We start from the raw sequence: 20864 nt of genomic DNA, 5'->3' as shown, positions 1-20864 counted from the left end.
GTGTGTTGGATGGAAGGGCACTCATAGGGTAGAGAAGGAGGTCACAACGTTCTTGTTGTACTTCTTTGGCATATGTTTATTCATAGACACTTATGTGAAGTCAATCCACTAATTATAAATTGAAGTGTTGCAAGATCTGGATTGCATCAATTAATATGCATAGGGAGCAGTCCCCCTTGCATACCTATATGCAAGTTTGAGTCTTACAAGGCATGGAAGAAAAAATATATTCAGTTTGTTGGTTGTGCTGGAGGTATTTATTCCTTCTTTATACCTAAACTTTTGAGTTATTTAATATTGTTGATGTACTATATTGTGTATGGATGCTAATCATTGTATTAATCCTTGAAGGTTTGGATATGGGAGCAAATATCTATTGGAATACTCCTCAAAAATTATTATTTCTCTGAATTTTTACGTGTTGCAATGCAAAGTTTGTCACGTAATAAAGAAAAGGAAAAAGGTCAAAGAGTGTTGGATCCTCACATGATAAAGGTGCATTGCATTGCATCGTTGTGCAGACTAACGAGGGCACACATAAGTTTTCTTAAAATATTTTTTTTATATTTTTATAAATAATGTTACATAGAACTAACTATGAATGGAATTTTGTTTTATAGGTAAAGTGATGTCGCTACGAAGACGTGAAGGAGGATGAGGAGCATCAGGATGCGACTGTTCAAGCAAAGGACATCACGAGGAAGGACGTTTGGTTATATAACATGAATGGAGTTAAGCATCAAATGGCTAACCGAGTGGTCCAGCAGTTTGGGTATGTTCAGCAACCATCATGTCGTCATCGCGCAATTAGCAGAACTAAATCGATAATAATAAAGGATCAGATAAAGGATTACCCCATAATGTTCCTCTTCAAACTTAAAGACTGACACAACAACGATGAAGACATCGACTTACCATTTATGTTATGTTTCTACGATGACACGAATGTAACTGTTGACAACTTGTAGTTTGCAAGAAATCCCTCCGCAAAAGAGAGATATTGAGGAGAAACTTAAGGTGAGGAGTTTGAAGCACAGAAGGACTCTTAGTGGAGCAAGAAGTGAATTTATTCCAACACTGATTAAAATCCTCATGTTAACCTAGATGATTGAAGCAAATGAGTCTTTTAAACATACTCAAGTTGACCTTGTTACTAACAACAATAAGGTCATTGAGGAGCTACGAGAGCACTATATGCATCCACGTCTATTTTATATTGTTCTATAAATCATTAAAAAGCTACAAGCACACTAAATAATATTTTATAAATAGTTGTAAATGTAGTTGTAATTGAATTTTTGTGTTACAGTTTAACTAGTTTGAATGTTTACCAACTTTAACAGTTTAACTAGTTTGAATTGTATATACCTAGTTTGAATATAACAAATAAACTTTGAATTGTGAATGAATGTATATAATTTTGTGAATTATGTTGCATGTTTTGAATGTACATACATATAAATTTGATTGTTACATGAAGTAAATTTGAATATCATGGGTGAATTGTGTATATGCAAGAAATTTAAATATTATAGCTGAATTTGAATATTATAGGTGAATTATGTATTTATAGTAAATTTGAATATTACAAGTGAACTGTGTATCTGTTGTAAATTTTAGATTATTACAGGCGAATTTGAATATTAGAAGTGAATTGTGTATATATGAACATCATATAATTGTAACTTGTCGAAACGTTGCAAATATTTCACTAAATTTGCATATACAGTATGAAGTTCGTATAATCAAATCAACGAACTTCGTGTAATTAAAACAAGTCGAAACTTCATAAATATTCAACTAAATCCGCATATATAGTACAAAATTCGTATAACCAAATTTGTGAACTTTCTATAACTTAAACCCGTTGAAACTTTGCAAATAGTCCACTAAATTTGCATATAGTACACAATTCGCATAACCAAATATGTTTACTTTTTGTAACTGAAACCTGTCGAAACTTTGCAAATAGTCCACTAAATTTGCATATATAGTACAAAGTTTACATAAGCAAATCTACGAGCTTCATGTAATAGAAACTTGTTAAAGTTGCGCAAATATTTGACTAAATTTGCATATGTAGTACGATGTTTGCATAACCAAATATGTGAACTTTCTCTTACTAACACTTGTTGAAACTTCACAAATATTTCATTAAATTCGCATATATAGTACAAAGTTCGCATAACCAAATCTGTAAACTTTCTATAATTAAAACATGTCAAAACTTGACAATTATTCCACTAAATTCACATATAGTATGAACTTCAGCTAACGAAACTTGTGAACTTTCTGTAACTAAAACCTGTTGAAACTTCACATATATAGTATGAAGTTCAAATAGAATCGTGCAAATTTTCTTTAAGTAATTGATCCTCAAGGAGATTCACAAATATGTGGTGATATACACATATAACACAATGTGAAGTTCTTACTCGGAGATGACTATCGTAAATAAGGTCATTGTGAACATGCTCTTTATATGCAGTTTTTTAGGCAAATTTGTGATTTTTCATAAATATTGAGCATGCCCTTTTTATAGAACATTAAACAAGAAATGAAATTAAACATACAAAATGCACACATCTTTCATATAATGAAATTAAATATATAAAATATACAAAACATTAAACCTAGAACAAATATTTAAAGTATACTTGTAGAACATTTTTTTCAAATTTAAATACAATCTTTGATAATTTTGTCAAATTTATGTCTAATGTTTTACAATAGTAATCAACTTATACTCTCCAAAATTATTCACAACTGTGCTTTTGATATCTTCTCATCTGGCACCTCACTGTTCGATGTCTCATCCTCCCCCTTTTGTTTAGCTTTTGTCACCTCCTCAGTAATTTTGATTTAGACCCTCCAAAGTCGTCTTTTTCCTTATGTGTTTATAGAATTTGATCATACATTTATTGTAGAATATTACATTATTTTGAAAAATGAATATTAACTAACAACTAATTATAGCTTACTTTCAAAACATACCACAAAACATGACATATAAACACGTACATACGTGAAGTTTAATTATTTCTTTTTGTTGAAGTACTACATATACAGTAGGACAAATATACCATAATCATACATGTAACAATCATATATAAAGTCAAGAACATGTATATTTATCAATTGAGTTAACAAATATATGTAAAGTCATTTCTTGTTTTCTTGTTAAGGAATATTCTTGATGGGCCAAACCATTCAATGAGTGTAACAGTCAAAACCAAACCACCTTATAAAAAAAATGAACCTGCAACACAACATTCAACCTATCTAGTATGAAAAAGTAATAAACACATTATTGAATAAATAATTTATCGTACTAGTGCTAAAATGTTTTTATTTGTATTAGTTGTAGACCTCATCAAATTTTACAACATAAACTCCCTCACATTCATTTACATTTCCCAAATAACCCAGCGTTAGTTGCTTCAGTTGATAGGAATTACGATATGCAATATAAATCGAGTTTAAGTTCATTATGCATGTAATTATATTTTGTAAGTATGCAAAGTTGTTCAATAAATACCTTGTCAGATTCAAAGAAAAGATGCAACGATCGATCTATAAGCATACACGAGCTTCATCTGTCATCTATTTAGTTTTAATCATTTGTTGTGAATAGTTAATATTTACCAACTAGTTTTTATTAGTCAGTAAAAAATAACAGAAACATAACATTTGAGACTCAAAGAGACATACAAGGTAAGGTAAATAGTCTTAGAAAGTTCTACTCATGTTCACATGCTCTAGTTGTGGGATGTTTGAAGTCTTTTTATAAATCTTGCTAGATGCTATATAAGACATTAGATATGTGATATATTGATGTTAAATTTAAACAAGTCTACATATTAACATAACAAATGAACAAACAAATTAATGCACAAACCTAACACTTACGGCATTTGCCAATATAGTTTTTCAGGTTTTGTAAAGTCCCAGTATAAAGAGGGTTTTGTAAAGATTTTTTGCATTTTTTTTTTCTTACATTTAATCTATGTCACTAACAAACAAGTATGAAGTAGCGAGTTGACTTCCACACGCTTGTTCATATATTTTTTTCAAAAATAAGATACAATCAGATTTTTTAAATACTTTACTCAATAAAAAATTATATCTTTTCTGTGTTAACATATTAAAATGCATTTTTTTCAAAAATATTATTGAAAAGTAATAAAATAATGTTTAAAATATGAAATACATATTTGTTTATGTCATGATCGTATGAGCATATTTGACTCGCGTTACTCTCAACATGCCCCTAAATGGGGCGTTATTGTAATATAGCATTTAATAAAAAAGAAAGCCAGAGAACATTTGTAAGCAGTGAACGAATTCCAACATTCCCAAAACAATGAGACAAGCAAAGGTTTCTCTTTTTCGTCTTTTATACCAAAATGGCGATGGCCATCATGGTACATCATCACCAACCATATCTATTGCTATTTGCTAATGAGATTTTCACCCACGTGCATGAGGACAACGACTGATGAACAAGAAAGCAAGAGAGAACCACATCGCTTATTTTTCCATTTTATCATTATTGTATGCAGTCATCAAGAACAAATGTAATTTCATATGGAAAGGCAACCATGAAGCATCATGATCGATACATTAAATGGTGTATTGGGATGTGCATCTTTGGTTGGCAACTTTACAAACTAGACAAAAAATGGCGCTACCGTGGATTTTCCCATCTAAGTAGGAAAACAAGGGGCTTTAGCTATTTATTTAACATTATGCCTTTTCTTTTTGTTTTGCCTTATTTGACATGTTTATGGAAATGTTTAATAATTTTTGTTCTTCTCTTCGTGTTCAAAATCACAAATATTTGGTTTTAAAAAGTTCTTTTCATCCTTTGCATATGCTGACTTCTTAAATATATACAAATTTTCTAAAATATGTCACCGTTTCCTGTGGAGAGTCTTTATTTCTCATATTTGTATCTCTTATGACATTGAAAACTTGCAGTCTTATAGTTTTTGAAAAACTAAAATACAGGCCTATAACTTTCTTGTTTTTAGTTAGAACCAAAAACACATCTAGGTTTTCGTTTTTAAGTTCTAAAACTTAAATAAAAGCATGGATACATTGTGTTTGAATGTTATATGCTATTTTTCAATCACATGCGCTGAAAATAAAAAGACAGCGATAAGTCAAGACGTTAGCGGTAAGGGAGAAAAGTCATATAAAAGATAGTTGTTCCGTTATTCTATTTTGCAAAGCATGCTTCTATTTCGATTTTGAAACTCAAAAATAAAAGCCCTATAGAAGTTTTAAGCTATGACTTAAACTAAAAAAGTTAGTCCTATGCAACTTTGAGATTATAAAAATGCAGGTTTTCAACATCACAGTAGAGAGATACAGGCCTAAGAACAAAGACTGTCATGCAATATATATATATATATATATATATATATGTGTGTGATTTTTGCATATATTTTTTGTAATTTTCTCTTAAATATATGTAGAGTTCCTCCTATGTATGTGATTTTCTCTTAAATATATGTGATTTTCTCTTATATATGTGATTTCTAATAAACATGCAATTTTCTCCTAAATGATTTTCATGAACAAAAAATCACATATATAAGACGAACTATGTATATATTTACATTTACAAAAAAATAGCAAAAACATATATGCAAAAATCACATGTTTACAAGAAATATCACATATATAAGAGAAACTCCAAATATATTTAAGAAAAAATCGCATATATATTTTTTGCAAAACAATCTCTATTTTCAAGGCTATCCATTTGTTACGATGCCAAAAACCTACATTTCTATGATCGTTGAAAAGCTATAACTTTCTTGTTTAAAGCTAGAGCCAAAGACCCTTCTAGAGTTTTCATTTTTAGATTCAAAATCGAAATAGAAGGATGCTCTATAAACTGAAATAACCGAATAATCTATCAAGGTGATCTCAATGACATTTTAAAGCTAACATCTTGATCTGCCTTTATATTTTTTTCGATTTTAAGAGCATGCAGCTGAAAAATAACATAGAAGAGACAAAAAAGGAGCAACCACGCCTATTCCAGTCGACCGAGCATGCTTCTATTCCAGTTTTGAAACTCAGAAACGAAAACCCTAAAGAGATTTTCTGTTCTAACTCAAAATAAAAAAGTTACAAATATATGTCTCAGCTTTTCAACGAGTATAAAAATACAAGTTTTCAACATCGGATCAGAAAGATACAAATTTAAGAAATAAAAATTGTTCTACGAAAACAGTTGCATTTGAGAGAAAATTCACATATATTTGAGAAATCGCATGTGCGAGTGATAAAAAGGTCTTTTTAAAACAAGACTACGGTTTTGAACATATGAGAGTAGAGAAAATGCAAGGCATTTCAGAAAACGCATCATACTTGCCATACAGTATGGTCCTTTTCCGTTTGAAAAATCAGGCCTGAAAATAGAAACAGGTAAAAGATACACACACATTATATATATATATATATAGAGAGAGAGAGAAGAATCATGACCTGATCTGCTTCTCTCCATGGTAAAGCTCCCAAAAAAAAGAACCTGTGAACAACTTTGATGTGTAGATGGAAAAGAGATGGCTTAAAACGTTGACTATTTATCAGGGAAGATTATGAGCTATCTCAGATAAGATCAACAAACACTTCAACTGATCCAGATCAACATGCCTGATCCACGGAGTACTTGGAAGCCTTACTATTCCTAAAAACTGAAACAAAACTAAAAAATGAAACATTCAAAATGAAGAAGGCTTCGCCACACATGAGAGCATTAGGCGTCGACTGCGATTCTGCCAGCCACCTGATCAAGGTCACGCTGCCCGCTTGATGTAATTCGCCTCCCCCTGTCAAAGGAGAACATGGAGAACCGGTTAAAGAATAACTCGAAGGAATTTCAAGAGGTCTGTTAAGAAGTGTTGAACCACTTTTGGTGCAACCCTTAACGCCCAACTCGCTTTTCCCTTTAACTGAAAAAGAAAATTCATGCACCTAATTTCTGCAAATCCAGCTGTTGAATTCAACAAACTTTTTAATGTTTTACACTTAAACCAGGGAATAGCGGGGAGGCGGGGCTGGACCAACTTGCCAACTTAATTCTTTTCAGTTTCCAAAACACAACCATGAGTAGTAGTGTTTTCTAACCCTTTTGGATAAAGTTCAATGATAGACATTTTCTCCAACTGCTGGAGAATGTGACGAGCAATAGACCCACTGCTTTTGCAGAAGTGAGGTGGACGGGACCCATTCCTTTTGCGCCCACCATAGATCTTCTGGAAGCCACCAACACCGATGCCTTGCCTAAGGTAGATCTTCCTTGCAATAGATGCTAAAACAAATAAAAAAAACATAAAATAAAATAACAATTATATGGCACATATAAGCTCAGATATGCATATCAAATACTTCAATTGGTTGTGTGTGTGTGTGTGTGAGAGAGAGAGAGGCCATTACCAGCTCTGACATAATACCAATCAGGATCATAGGGTGCGAGCTCTTTGAAAGTTGCAGTCTTCACAATATCAGTCCAGTGTGGCAGTTCAATCTGGTCAAAACCAATAATGATATAGAAGATTAAGCTATCATAGCAAAAAGACAAGACGATAGCCGTTCAATTTCCTGTTCTAGATTCTTAAAGTTAATGACATTAACAGCTTGTCCACAAAAATTGAGTGTGATGATTTCAGGTGTTTATTCATCTAGACACACATATTCTCTGAATATGTCTACCCTCATCCAAGGCCAACTTTTTAGATCACCTATTAGTCTGATACATGATTAAGCTGATTTAGGTGGTTGGCAGCATAGGCAGTTTTGGAGCTCACAAAAGCGATGAAGCACCAGAAACGTTTTCACCACATCATTCACACACGCACAGGCTACAAAGGAAAGACAATCTGAATGCAGGATCAGCGATAAACATCAGACACATGTAATTGACCAGTAGCCAGTACTGGGTAGAGCATCAAGTTAGGCAAGCTTATCTCACACCAGATTTGGTACAGTTTGTTCTACATTCTTCTATGTATAGAAGTCCAAAAACATCTTAAGTTACCAAATCATGGGTTTTCTTTTTTCCTTTCCTCCTCATATTACTCCACACTTGGCTTCTAATACGAATTTATTCTTAAGTTATACCACTCTACAAGAATAATTTTCAGTCTACCTTGTGAACACCTTGAGTGGATCACTTTCAAGGAAGGCTACTGCACCACATTCTAAATGTGAGTTTTTTCAGCTCCAAGTCATATGAAATACTGCAAAACCTAATTTAGAACATGAAATAGAACTTTTTGACATTACAATACCTTTTACATTTTGTTCATTTTCCATGTTTTCACAACTACTACAAATCAGACAGGTAAGCCTAAGGCGATCTTCGACATCCAGTACAAATAAACTTTAACAAAATATATAAGGGCATGATGTAATTACAATTAAAACAAATTGAAACTAGTATGACAGCATCTCAGGCTAGGCTCAGGGAATGCTATACTTTTAATTAATTCATGATATCTTAGATGCAAATTGAGAGTCGGATACAATCTAAAATCCAAATGGATCGATCCAGAATCCAATTTATGACAGGCTTATCAAAATCAAGAACTTATCAAGATATTGGTGTATTCGACATCTTAAAAATTAAGATAAGCAAAATTGCAAAATAACAAAAAAAACTAATGACAACAACAAAAATAATAAAGAGCTCCATAAAAAAATGCACGGCCTCCTCTCTTGAAACTTGTAAATCTACATTTCTATGACATTGGAAGGGGGAAGATAGAATTAGAAGTAGAGAACAAAGAAGAGGAAGTAGTAGAGAACAAAGAAGAGGAAGTAGTAAAAGAACAGAAAAGAAGATGTCAGAAGAGAGGAGATCAATCATCAATGATTTCAGTCTTCTCTCTAAACACTATATTACACGTAAAGTGTTAGGGTAAAATTCTGAGGACAGAGTTACCCTTAGGAAAAAACAAAATCCATATATGGAAAAGACCAAATTGTTGTCCTACAAAAACTAGATATGATATGCATGCCTTTTAATACCCTCAACCCCTCATCTTAATTGTTATACGCTCTCTAGTCTTCGCTCTCTAGTCTTGAAGCACACGCTCGAAGATGATGGTATAGCTGATGGGTTCATCAGATCGACTTCAGCCATACCTGCCGACTGACCAAACTTTTTGATAGTCACGCAGAACATGTGGTTCCTCCCCAAGGTATTCCTCTTTCACTTTGTCAATAATCACATCTGAGCCACTTCTGGTTTGTCATAACCTGGTTAGTGCCTGCCAACTAAACATCCCAAACCAGCGACGCCTAAGGACATCAACCAGTTGGGTTTCTGGTGGCACGCTCACAACGAACTGAACATCTCCACTTCCTTCTTTTTACCGCCATTAAAAAACAATCCAACAGCAAACAAGCCCTTGTCTTTCCCTGCCCACTATCATTATCCAGGACATGTAATTGATCTTATGATTAGAAGGTTTATCAAATTAGGAAGTTGAATAGTGTTAAAATTAGAATTCTCGTCTATCATATATGAGAGACCCATGAGAGTGCAAAGTCAGTTTTGACATAGGTTATGATTTTCATTTTCATTTACTCTTAATTTTCAATTATTTCCTGCTCTTTTAGATAGTTTAGGTATCCTAGATAATCAAGCTTCACAGTTGCACTTGAGTATCAATCTCCAAGATTTTAAGAATGATCTTATGGATTTTCTTGCATCAAATTGGTATCAGAGCATCGGTTTGTTTGTCATCGTAATCTTTCAAAGCTCAAGGGAGGATCCTGTGCTAAGATGTTTGAAGCACACATCAAATACTTGAAAAGCAATATACACAAATCTAAAGAAAACTATGATCATATGAAGAAAGACATTAATTGTATACCAAAAAACTTTAATGGCATGCAAGAGGATCTTAGATGAAAGATGACAGCTTGAGAACATGAATCAAAAGCTTATAAATAGGTTCAGAATTGTCAAAATTTCAAAATAGTGTCTCTGAGATCGAGAATAACTCTGAGATCCATGAAGAATGTGATACAATCATCTTTTCATTTATGAAGTTATCAAAGCGCATCCCAAGGAGTGGCACTAAAAGCACAGCTGCAATCCTAGTCTCAAGCAAAACGTCTAGACATGAACAACTCGGTGACCTTGTAGTCAACTGTAAGCTATTTACCACCTGTCACAATCACACTCCACCTAACTTGGATCCAACAACCCAAGAGTGTTGACAACCAACTTTCACTGTTGCAGTTAGGGCACACTCCAACCAGCTTCACGCAATAGGGCAAAATCCATCAGCCATTGGCCCTAATGGACAACCAACCACTCTCCTCCCCAATTGGTTGGTTCTTCAACCACAAGCCATTACTCAATTGCCATCTTCTCCTTCCTACTGACAACCAACCCACCAGGAGCCAATCTCCAAGGGAGACTCTGTCAAAGAGATGTTGTCATCGAAGGTTATTGGCGAACCGGACCTCAGGCCTATGATTAGATGGCCATCGAACAACCACTTGCAGCTGACAACCTTTTCCCTTCCGCTTCTTCCATTTGTTTTCCAAGTGGGTTCGAATCCAATGGGTCGACCCAATTTAATAATTATAAATGCTTTCTTTAGTTTAAAAATATTTAATAAGTCTTTTTATTGTTTCTAAACTAAATTAGTTTTTAGTTAATGTTGGGTTTTGAATGTTTTACTTTTTTGTTTTTGGTTTAATGCGATTTGGGTGGAAACCAGATACGAACCTAGACCGGTTCGGATCCAACTCCCATGGGTGCAAGGACCCAATTTAATAATTATAAATGTTTTCTTTAGTTTAAAAATATTTAATTTAAGTCTTTTTAGTGTTTCTAAACTAAATTAGTTTTTAGTTAACGTTGGGTTTTGAATGTTTTATTTTTTTGGTTTTTGGTTTAATGAGATTTGGGTGAAAACCGGATCCAAACCGGTACTGATTCGGATCCAACACCCATGGGCGCAAGGCCCAAAGGGATAGTTGAATAGGGTGAGGCCCACTAGGGCACCCGAACCGTTATTCTCTCTTCTATTCCTCTTCACTCGAGCTGAAATCTCTCTCTCTCTCTTTGCTTCTTATTTTCTAAAACTGTGAAACCCTTGTTCTCTTCTACCCGTTCTCCCTATTGCCTTGGGATTTGCGTCAGCCACTCCTTGGGATTCATGCCACTTGCTGCAGCAACATATTTCTTAGGGATTTACCCCCCCCCCCTTGGTGAGTTCATCTTCTCCTTCTTCATTGCCTCAATCTCCATTTTTGGGGGGGGGGGTTCTCATAGCCGACCACTTCCTATTCTGTCTTGGAATTTGTGCACAACTCCAGCAGGATTCATTAGGATTTGTGCCTGATGCTGCAATATCCCCTTGGTATCCACGCCATAGTGAGTTCCCCAACCTCTTCTTCATCTCCGTCTTCATTTTTTTCTTAATCTATTACTTTGTTTGAAGAAATCCTCACAGCCGAGTCCCCCTAATTGAGAATTTATTGGGTTGTGTGCACATTCCCAGCATTGGGAATCATGCCCAACAGATTTATGCCTCATCCATCATCTACAGCACCATCTCCATTATCGCCATCCTCTTCTTCCCCCATTTGCTTCTCTTTTTAATCGATTTTCCCAAGGAAATCGATTTCCTCTTGGAAACACTGTGCATTGGAAAGCGTTCGGCAGCATAGGGTTGCCTACAAATACGTGCAGACCATGAGAGATGCCCAACATAGTCAACCAGCCCAGCCTTTGCCGATTTGGAGCATTCATTGATTTTCTTGGGAAATCGCCTACCCGATGTCCCCTATCCTTTGCCAATTTTGTGAAAGACAATTCTGGCATCTACATCGAAGTGTGTGCAGACCAGTAGAGCCTTCGTCAACATTCAGACACTCCAGTTGAACCTCTTGTTGTGCCTCTCTGTTTAGTTTCTTGGTGTTGCACGCGTACGCATTCGAGTATTAGCCCTTGTTGTAGATTGTGAAACCCAGAGGAATTTTGGGTTTCGCAAAATTTATTTATCGGATCTAACTAAATTTTTAGAATAACTATCTAAGTTTTTTTGTCGCAATCTTGTGCATTTTAATGTTACGTTAGTTTGTGAATGTAGCGTAATATCATAAATAGGTTTTGAGATGCCTAATTAGATGATTATGTTAGATTCTAAGTAATTAGTGTAATGACCATGTATTTAGAGTTAGCATAATTAAATTTGTATTACATGTTATAAATTCTGGAAAAAAAATCAATTTATACATTGGGAATTGTGTCACATGCTAAGTGTTTGGTAAAATGCCTAAGACGGAAAAAATCCATATTTAGATGTGGTTTTAAACGGGTTTCAAAACCAGTTTTTAAATATGAATTATGTGTATTTAAAACTCAGTTTTGAAGTAGTGTTATACACATTTGCGTCATGGTTATGATTATGTATCAAATGCGTCATAAAAATGAATGCGAGCAAGCATGAATATGCGTAGTTGACTAATGTTAATACGTACATCATAATTTCAGTTTTGTGTTAGTGCTCATGCATTTTTATGTGTATTTAAAACTCAGTTTTGAAGTGTTGTTATACACATTTGTGTCATGGTTATGATTATGTATCAAATGTGTCATAAAAATGAATGCGAGCAAGCATGAATATGCGTAGTTGACTAATGTTAATACGTACATCATAATTTCAGTTTTGTGTTAGTGCTCATGCATTTTTATGTTTGTAATTAAAGGTACATAAATGCATGTGCTAATTCAGTTTAAACATTTATTAAATGCTTATACCATGCGAATATTGAATTCTCATGCAGGTAACACAAATAATACGATACTTAATGCTAAGTATCGTAAAGCGGGTATTAAGCCAATGTGCATTAAAAAAGAAAACGAATGCAATGCTTATAAAATCAAGTAAACTACCTGTGGTGAGTATGGATAATGTGAAGCATCGCGCAAATATTGAAATATAGTTTTGAAAATCATGTAGAGCATGATTTGAATGTATGAAAATAAAAGTGTTCTTATTATGGTACGAAAATCATCCTTAACATGACTTTAGAATAGCAGAACATGGAGTGCTTTTGCAGGTACATGTTTGTGGGTGCATGATTGAAATGAATGTATGCATGAATGGTGTGAATACATGACTGATATGAATGTTTGTGCATCATAAATATATGTGAAGTATGTCATGCATGCTTATAAAAATGTGAAATGAATCATGCATGTGAGCATGAATGAAATATGACATGTATCATGCATGAAAGCATGTTTTAAATAAATCATGCATAAAAGCATGTGTCAATGAATCATGCATAAGGGCATGAGAGGGTTATCATATGAGGTAATGGCACTGGAATGTGACCTATGATTTTAATAAAAGATAACCCTGAGACTACGGGTCCAAATGAGGCGCCAGTGAAACCGGGCTCTCAGAGATAGTTGGGTCTGTCCTGATCTCAACAAGATGGTTAGGTCTGTCCTGATCAGGGTTACTAGAAGTGTCATAGGGCATGGGAATGCATGATTCCCCGAAGCATGTTTCGAAAGCGCAAAATGTGCACTTTCGAAATGTGTTGAGAAGGCGGAAGCTCGCTTCTCCTTTTTTCCAATTTTTTTGCATTTTCATTTTTATTTTTATTTTGTTTTCTCTTTTTTCGCTTCCTCCTGGCTTCCTAGGTCGCTTTTGAGACGATTCCTAATTCGCTTGTAAGTCATCCTGCACTTCTCGCTTCCTAAAATTTTGGAAGTGCCACGCTTCCCGCTCCCGCTTTCCTGACTGGCAAGTCTGGTCCTAATCTCATATCTTCCTTGGAGAGGAAAAGGCGGTACAAATTTCATGGGGTATAATGACGTTGGAGGATTAGGTGTGCTTCATCCCCACCCCACGAAAGTTATGGGGACATGCTTACCCAAGGATTCACACTATAGGGCCAAAAATTTTGTAAAGTGAGAGAAGTCATTCACTTTGTTTTTAGCTCGGACGGCATACACTGGCATAGGCCGATACAAAGACTTTGTCTCTATCTCCTAATCATTGCATTGCAGGATTGAATGTTTGGGATAGACCCAGTTAAGCTATAGGAGAAAATAAAAATACATAGTATAATAAATACTCTTATGGTTGTTTCTAGGCGGCTATACCCTCTATTGTACCAAATGGGTTTAAAATAATCAAGAGAAAGAATGCATTAGATTCATATAATCATTTTTATAACGTCAATAAACATATAAATGTAGACATGTAGAATTTTCAATGTTTACAAATGTCATTGAATATGAGCATACATGTTAATGAAAAAGACATGCATTGGGTCATGTGATTGATCGGATGATTCAAGTCACTGACTTGATTGAAATGCATGTGAGGTGCATATTGGCCATGAGAATTGACAAGTTACTTACAAAAAATGTAATGATGTATATAGTCATGAGATGGACATGCTTATGCTTTCTCTGAGAAAAGGAACGTGAATGCTTTAATTGTATGTCTTATTTAACTTGAAAAGCATGGGCATATATCATATGCTAGAATGGTCACATGAGAATCTGACCTCTATATAATATGCAACGTGAATGTATAAATTATATTTGTGAGGAACTCGTATGTCTTGACTTGTTTGAAAAGCATGTGTGTGTGTTTCATATTGGATACAGTTAATGAGATTTGACCTATTTACCTTATCTAATTAAATGTAGAATTGTTTGATTACTTATTCATTTATGTGAATGATTGCCATGAGAATGAATGAATGTATGAATGCCATGGTTATGAATGAATGAAATGTGATTGAATGTGATGAGCGTGGATTCCCTTGACCCTCATTTTATAATTGATGGGAATCACACTATGATTGTACCATTACAATCTTGATTTGTATTTTTTAAGTTTGATTTTGGAATTCTTACGGGTACGTTGTTAATGCCTTACAATATTACAGATATCATGCTGAAGGATTAAAGTGAAGGACAGGGTAATGCGCACTTGAAGGGGCACTTTTACCTATTATGATCCCTAGGGGATCCAAACATTATTTCTTTTACAGACTTGTAAAACATTAAACCTTGTTGTTCTAGATCATTACTCGTTTAAGGACTTGTAGATATTTTGGAATGAGATAAATTTATAAATATTGTCATTTTTTATGCAAAAATTAAAATGTGATAGCAAAACTCAACATTTCCGTAACTCCTCAAATGTCTTAACCCTTAAATAAATTTCATCTTGCACATTTAATATATATGAATTTCTATAAAGTAATAACCTCAATCGTGTTGTATCTATGGATGGTTTTATATGGTATATGATACTGAGAGGATAATATATGCTCGCGCTTGGGCTCAAGCGGGCCGTCCAGTATTTTGAACGGTTGGAACATGGCCCCAGATGAACTCGTTGACACATCACTTCTGAAAGTCATGTAAAATTTTATTCGAAAGAAAATTTTTAAATTTTCTTAAAATTTGGGGTTTTGAAAAACATTTAAAAAGGTTGGATTTTTTAAGGATGTTACAATGTTACTACTTTTCAAGCATCCAATGCACACTTCAAGTTCCTAAATGAATCCTCCCACAAGCATAGCATTGTAATAAACAAGGCAAGTGATTTGATGCTCTGAAAACAAAGTAATGAAAAAAAATCAAGATCACTCTTAAAATCCAGCTAATTGATATCCAAGTACAACTACAACTAAATTTACTTAGAAAATGCAAGGGACATCTAGAAAATCAACAAACTCTACGGAAAACAAGTAAATTAATTGGAGATTCAATAGAACTGGAAATTAAAATGTAATCAATCTCAAAATGCACTCTGAGCTCCCATAGATCTCTCATTGATTTATATATGAGAAATCTAATTTTATGATAAAGTAAATCTTTTATTATGACAAAGAATTCTAATTTTAACAAACTCCAACTTCCTAATTTTGATAAAGCTTCTAATTAAGAATGACTTATCCTAACTAACAATATGGATATGACACAATGATGCAATATCCAACTTCAAAACAAAGATCCAAATAGCAAACAGAATCCAAAAACATGAAAATGGATCAAGATGGACCCCATGAAGCAGTAGCATTGCTCACGCTCCACATGACTAACTCACTGGCCTACAACTCCATCATCACCCCTTCACATTACCCCGCTTGTCTCACTATCACATTTCAAACAACACTTGCAGGCAAAGGGATTGATGTTGGCCAAAGATCATCCATTGGCTGACCATCAATTGGGAAAAAACGATGCCGCAACCACCCAAGGGGACTCCATTTTTTTGAGAATGGTGGTCAAGGGTATTGAAGCCTAAACCAACCACTACCATCATCACCACCATCCTAGAAGAGAGTGAGGATGGATGAATCAGTTTAGCTTAACCTTATCCTCTCACAAATCCATCATAATCAGATCTCAAGAGTCAATTTCCTTCATGCAAAGCAAATTCTGGTTTTTTTAAACCCTCCATCCAACACATTCTACATGGCCCAAATTGGCATGAAAATCCATTAAAACCTGCTCCAATAAACCCAAAGTCTATCCTTTCAACCAGCTAAAGCATGGTTAGCAAGTCGCCACCAAGTCACCAATCATTGCAATTAAGCAACATAAATAGCTATAAGTTGCAACAAGAGCATTATGAAAGCTCACAACTTTAATACCAAAAGATAACTACAAAAACGAAAATATCTAAACAATGACTGGAAATTTACAATCTATATCTAGAAAAAATGAGAAATAACAACAAATAATCCCATTGACAAAAAATTTGTGATAGTCTCCACCATCCCTCATCTATTTATAGGTGAAAGTTCATAATTCCAGCATGCATCTTAATTTTAATAAGCTTCCTAATTATGCTAGCATATTTCCAAATCTAAATATGGTTATAACTTAACTATCATATATATATATATATATATATATTACTATTTCTTAAAGATGGATAAGGGGAATTATTCCACCCAAAAAAAATTCTTCACATACCTTTTAAAAATTACATAGAAAGTTTTGTTGGATTCAAATGTCATTTTTAAAATTCCCAACATACTTTGTCATAATTCCCTCATCATGCACAAGAGAAAGAAATTAGGAAAAATTATAGGATGTGTTACATTACAAAAGAGAGAGATTAGTAAAATCATAAGAAAATAACCAAATTAAATTAAAGGGAGAATCCTAAGTGCATGTTGCCACACAAATATATAGATATATATACATATATATAGAGAGAGAGAGAGAGGGAGTAGGAAAATTCTTCCAGAATTAGCAAAGTTAAAATTATAGAATGTACTAAAGTTACCTAAAGTTAAATTATAGATACTTTTAGAGTTACAACAAGAGAGAGAGAGGTAGGTAGAGATTAGTAAAATCAAAACAAAGTAACCAAATTAAATTAAAGAGAGAATCCTATGTGCATGTTGCCACACACACACACACACACACACACATATATATATATATATATATATATATATATATAGAGAGAGAGAGAGAGAGAGAGGGAGTAGGAAAATTCTTCCAGAATTACCAAAGTTAAAATTATAGAATGTACTAAAGTTACCTAAAGTTAAATTATAGATACTTTTAGAGTTACAACAAGAGAGAGAGAGGTAGGCAGAGATTGATTTGAGCCTAAATTAGTTATTTTAAAAATAGCCAAATTAGATAAATAATGGATATTTTTTAAAATTACCAAATTTCAATATCTAATAAGCATGGGCTTCAATTTGCTAAAAGATCATATCCATAATGAAAGATGTAGGTTTATTATTCTTATATAGGGATTCCATTTCTTGGGTTAGTAAAGAGGAAGTTTTTTAAGTCAGAGAGAGAGAGAGCACTTACTTTCTTCAACCTTGAATGGGTTGGAGGTGGGGGATATTGGCTATGACGACTTAATAAAGGTTCTTATGTTATGCAATAAGGAGCACATAATAGGCATTATTTCCTTTTTTTTCTTAAATCTTATATATTTTGAATTTGGTTTGGATCCTACGATCAGCCTCTTCTTTATTGCTCCGTCCATGAGAATGGGTCGTTTATCTGGTACATATATATATATATATATGATTGCAGGATAGCTCATCTGCACCAACAATTATAGCAATAAATAAAAGTCCACGGCTTTCAAGAGAATCAACTTGAGAGCGACAGAAAATATAAAACATGAATTGAAAAAATAAAACTGCATCAGATCTCCTTCAGCAAAAGGGTACACCGCAGAAAACCTCAACCCCCATGTTAAATAGCAACAGTAGGAGTCTCGGAATGTTTCTTCCAGTAAACCCTAAACCTCAGCCGTTGTTACAGAGAAATTGTGTGCCTGAATCCCATTCACCAATGACCGTTAAACAAAACAACTTGTCCCCAACTTCAAAAACGAAGCTATGAATCGCAGCCTAAGCTACCAGTTTTAGGATCGAAAAGAGTAAGCAAACAAAAAGAAGCCAAAAAGAAAAAAACGCAGAAGGACAATCGCGCAGGTTAAAGAAAAACGAAGGAAAAGAAGATTCCACTCCCCAAGAAGGAAGCGTGCCAGAGAATACAACCATGAGATCAACATCAAAATCCAAATACGAACAGTAGCTATAAAGGAATCACCACCCGTTTCAATCGACCGAAATCATTTTACCATTACAACCAACAACCAAACCACATCGAGCAGTTTGCGCTGATAAGAAACGTCGAATCCAAACAACGAAAATCCCTAAAATAAATCGACTAGATCCACTCCAATCTCGAGAGCAAATAGAACAAATCGTTTAAACATGATCCATGACAGGATCGAACTTTATTCAGAGAGAGAGAGAGAGAGACGATACCTTGCCGGAGCGTTTGAGGTGAGAGGCGTAGGCCTTCACAAAGTCGTGTGGGGAGACATCTTTTACCGTCCTCGCCGTCGCCATTGGCTGCTCCGGCAGACTCTCTCTCTCTCTCTCTCTCTCTCTCTCTCTCCTAACGGAGATCTAGGGTTTTTCACCTTACAAGGACTTGGGGAAAGCGGGTCTTAATACGGGTCGGTTCAATTTTGAGCCGATACAAGATTTGGGAGGATAGACCTTCTGAATGGTTTCTCAATGATCAGGTGTAATTCTCATTCTATTCTTTCATGTTTTACAGTGAAAATAAATTTAAACATAGAGAAACCACATTCACTTAATTTTTCTTTTCTTTTTCGTAGTTGAAGGAATGACGTTTTGTTTGATTCAGGCCATAATGGGCCCAAATTTGAAAAACTAGGATCCATTTAGTAAAAGCTCGATTTTCAATGAAAAACATAAAATATAAATATGAGGGAGCAAAGCGTTTGTTTTGCAGTTTCAATATCAAGTATGAAATTTAAAACACGATTTCAAGACATACACGAGTTAAACGCCAAACAAAGGTTTTATCATGAAATTAATTTATTTTAAGGATTAGCATTCAATTAAATTAAGGTTTTAGGATATTTAGTTTTACAAATTTAATGGGCTTGAGTTATTTTGGAGATAACCCAAAATTCTTTTTAATCCTTTTTAGTAGTAATATTCTTTTTGGTGGATCCATTAACATATTTGTTGGTTTAAAAGTCTTCATGACCCAGTTTTTATTCAGAAAATGACCTTATTGTACACCAAAAATAACATAATTTTCAAAATGCCTCTCAATTTTCAAAATTGGCCCCATTGTCCAAATGTGCAAATGTTCGACTTCTTTAGGACCTTTTTACCTTTCGCACGATCGAACTTCTTCAGGTTAGTGTAATATATCGGTATACTTTTCTGCTATCACAAACTCTAATTAAAAAATAAGTTTCCACCTTTTTTTTGTGGACCTTACGAAGTTCGCATAACCAAATTTGTGAATCCGCTATTCAACTGAAACCTTGTGACTTAGCAAATACAGGACTAATTCACGAGATAGAGTATTAACCTTCTATTACTGAAACCTCATAACTTTGCAAATATCGTACTAAATTCGCTTATATAGTATGAAATTCGCAAGATACAATATGAACCATATATTACTGAAACCTTGTAACTTCACAAATACTGAATTAAATTCACATATATAATATGAAATTCATGAAATATAGTGTGAACCTCTTATTATTGAAATATTGTAACTTTATAAATATTGTACTAAATTCACTTATATAATACAAAATTTGTGAGATATTGTGTGAACCACTGGCTACATAAACCTCATAACTTTGCAAATACCATACTAAATTCATTTATATAGTATAAAATCTATAAGATATCGTGCGAACCTCCTTTAGTAATTGATCTTCAAGGAGATCAGCTAATATATGGTGATCTACTCAAATTTTTGGCACACAGATTTTTGTATATTTGCATTCTTGTGTAATCATATATAAAGTTGTTTTTGTTTATTTTGTTTGTTGTTGTTTGTTTATAGAAAGAATTCTAACCCTTTCTCCTCTATAACACTTAGCAATTTCTTTCTCTCTTTCGATGATTCTTGTGACATTTTTTTTACTACATTCCAACGAAGTTGCGTTGTTTTTCGTATCAACTTCTTTGGTTAGGTTGAAAGGTGAGTTGCATACAAACAATATTGTTTTGTTTCATTCTGAACTTTTTTATTTTTTTAAATATGAACATTTAATAACCCCATGTGTATTTTTGTTGGGTTGTTGTTGTAAATGTTTTTCATTTTTTTTTGTTTCATTTAATATTTGTCATCGAATTTACTCTTTAAGGTTTATTATATTTAGGGTTTTTTCATATATATACATATATTTGTTTATTTATTTGTTTATTTTATTGTAAATTATTTATGTTTGTTTGCTTGTCTTTAGTTAATAATTGGTATTTTGTGTTTGTGTAATGGGGATTAAGTT

General features: G+C 33.8%; 1 protein-coding gene across 1 annotated transcript; it reads right to left on the bottom strand.

The window, feature by feature from the left end:
* Positions 1 to 6562: 6562 nt before the first annotated feature.
* On the bottom strand, positions 6563 to 19004 carry LOC149842103 (small ribosomal subunit protein eS19y-like). The gene is made up of 4 exons (XM_089998901.1): positions 18841 to 19004; positions 7453 to 7543; positions 7144 to 7327; positions 6563 to 6845 (listed from the first exon to the last, which is right to left on the bottom strand). Exons 1-4 carry the CDS (start codon positions 18922 to 18924, stop codon positions 6773 to 6775), a joined length of 432 nt encoding a protein of 143 aa, XP_089855027.1. The 5' UTR covers positions 18925 to 19004; the 3' UTR covers positions 6563 to 6772.
* Between the last annotated feature and the right edge of the window lie 1860 nt (positions 19005 to 20864).

Source organism: Nuphar pumila, chromosome 3 (assembly GCF_984573655.1).
Source record: "Nuphar pumila chromosome 3, dmNupPumi1.hap1.1, whole genome shotgun sequence".
NCBI classification, from domain to species: Eukaryota; Viridiplantae; Streptophyta; class Magnoliopsida; order Nymphaeales; family Nymphaeaceae; genus Nuphar; species Nuphar pumila.
This window is presented reverse-complemented; position numbering and strand designations above follow the sequence as displayed.

Excerpts from the sequence above, each read along its gene's own strand:
- LOC149842103 (XM_089998901.1), bottom strand. The coding sequence starts at position 18,924 with ATGGCGACGGCGAGGACGGTAAAAGATGTCTCCCCACACGACTTTGTG. Across the intron at positions 7,544-18,840 it reads ACCTCAAACGCTCCGGCAAG|ATTGAACTGCCACACTGGAC; the intron begins GTATCGTCTCTC and ends GGTTTTGACCAG. Across the intron at positions 7,328-7,452 it reads TTGGTATTATGTCAGAGCTG|CATCTATTGCAAGGAAGATC; the intron begins GTAATGGCCTCT and ends TATTTGTTTTAG.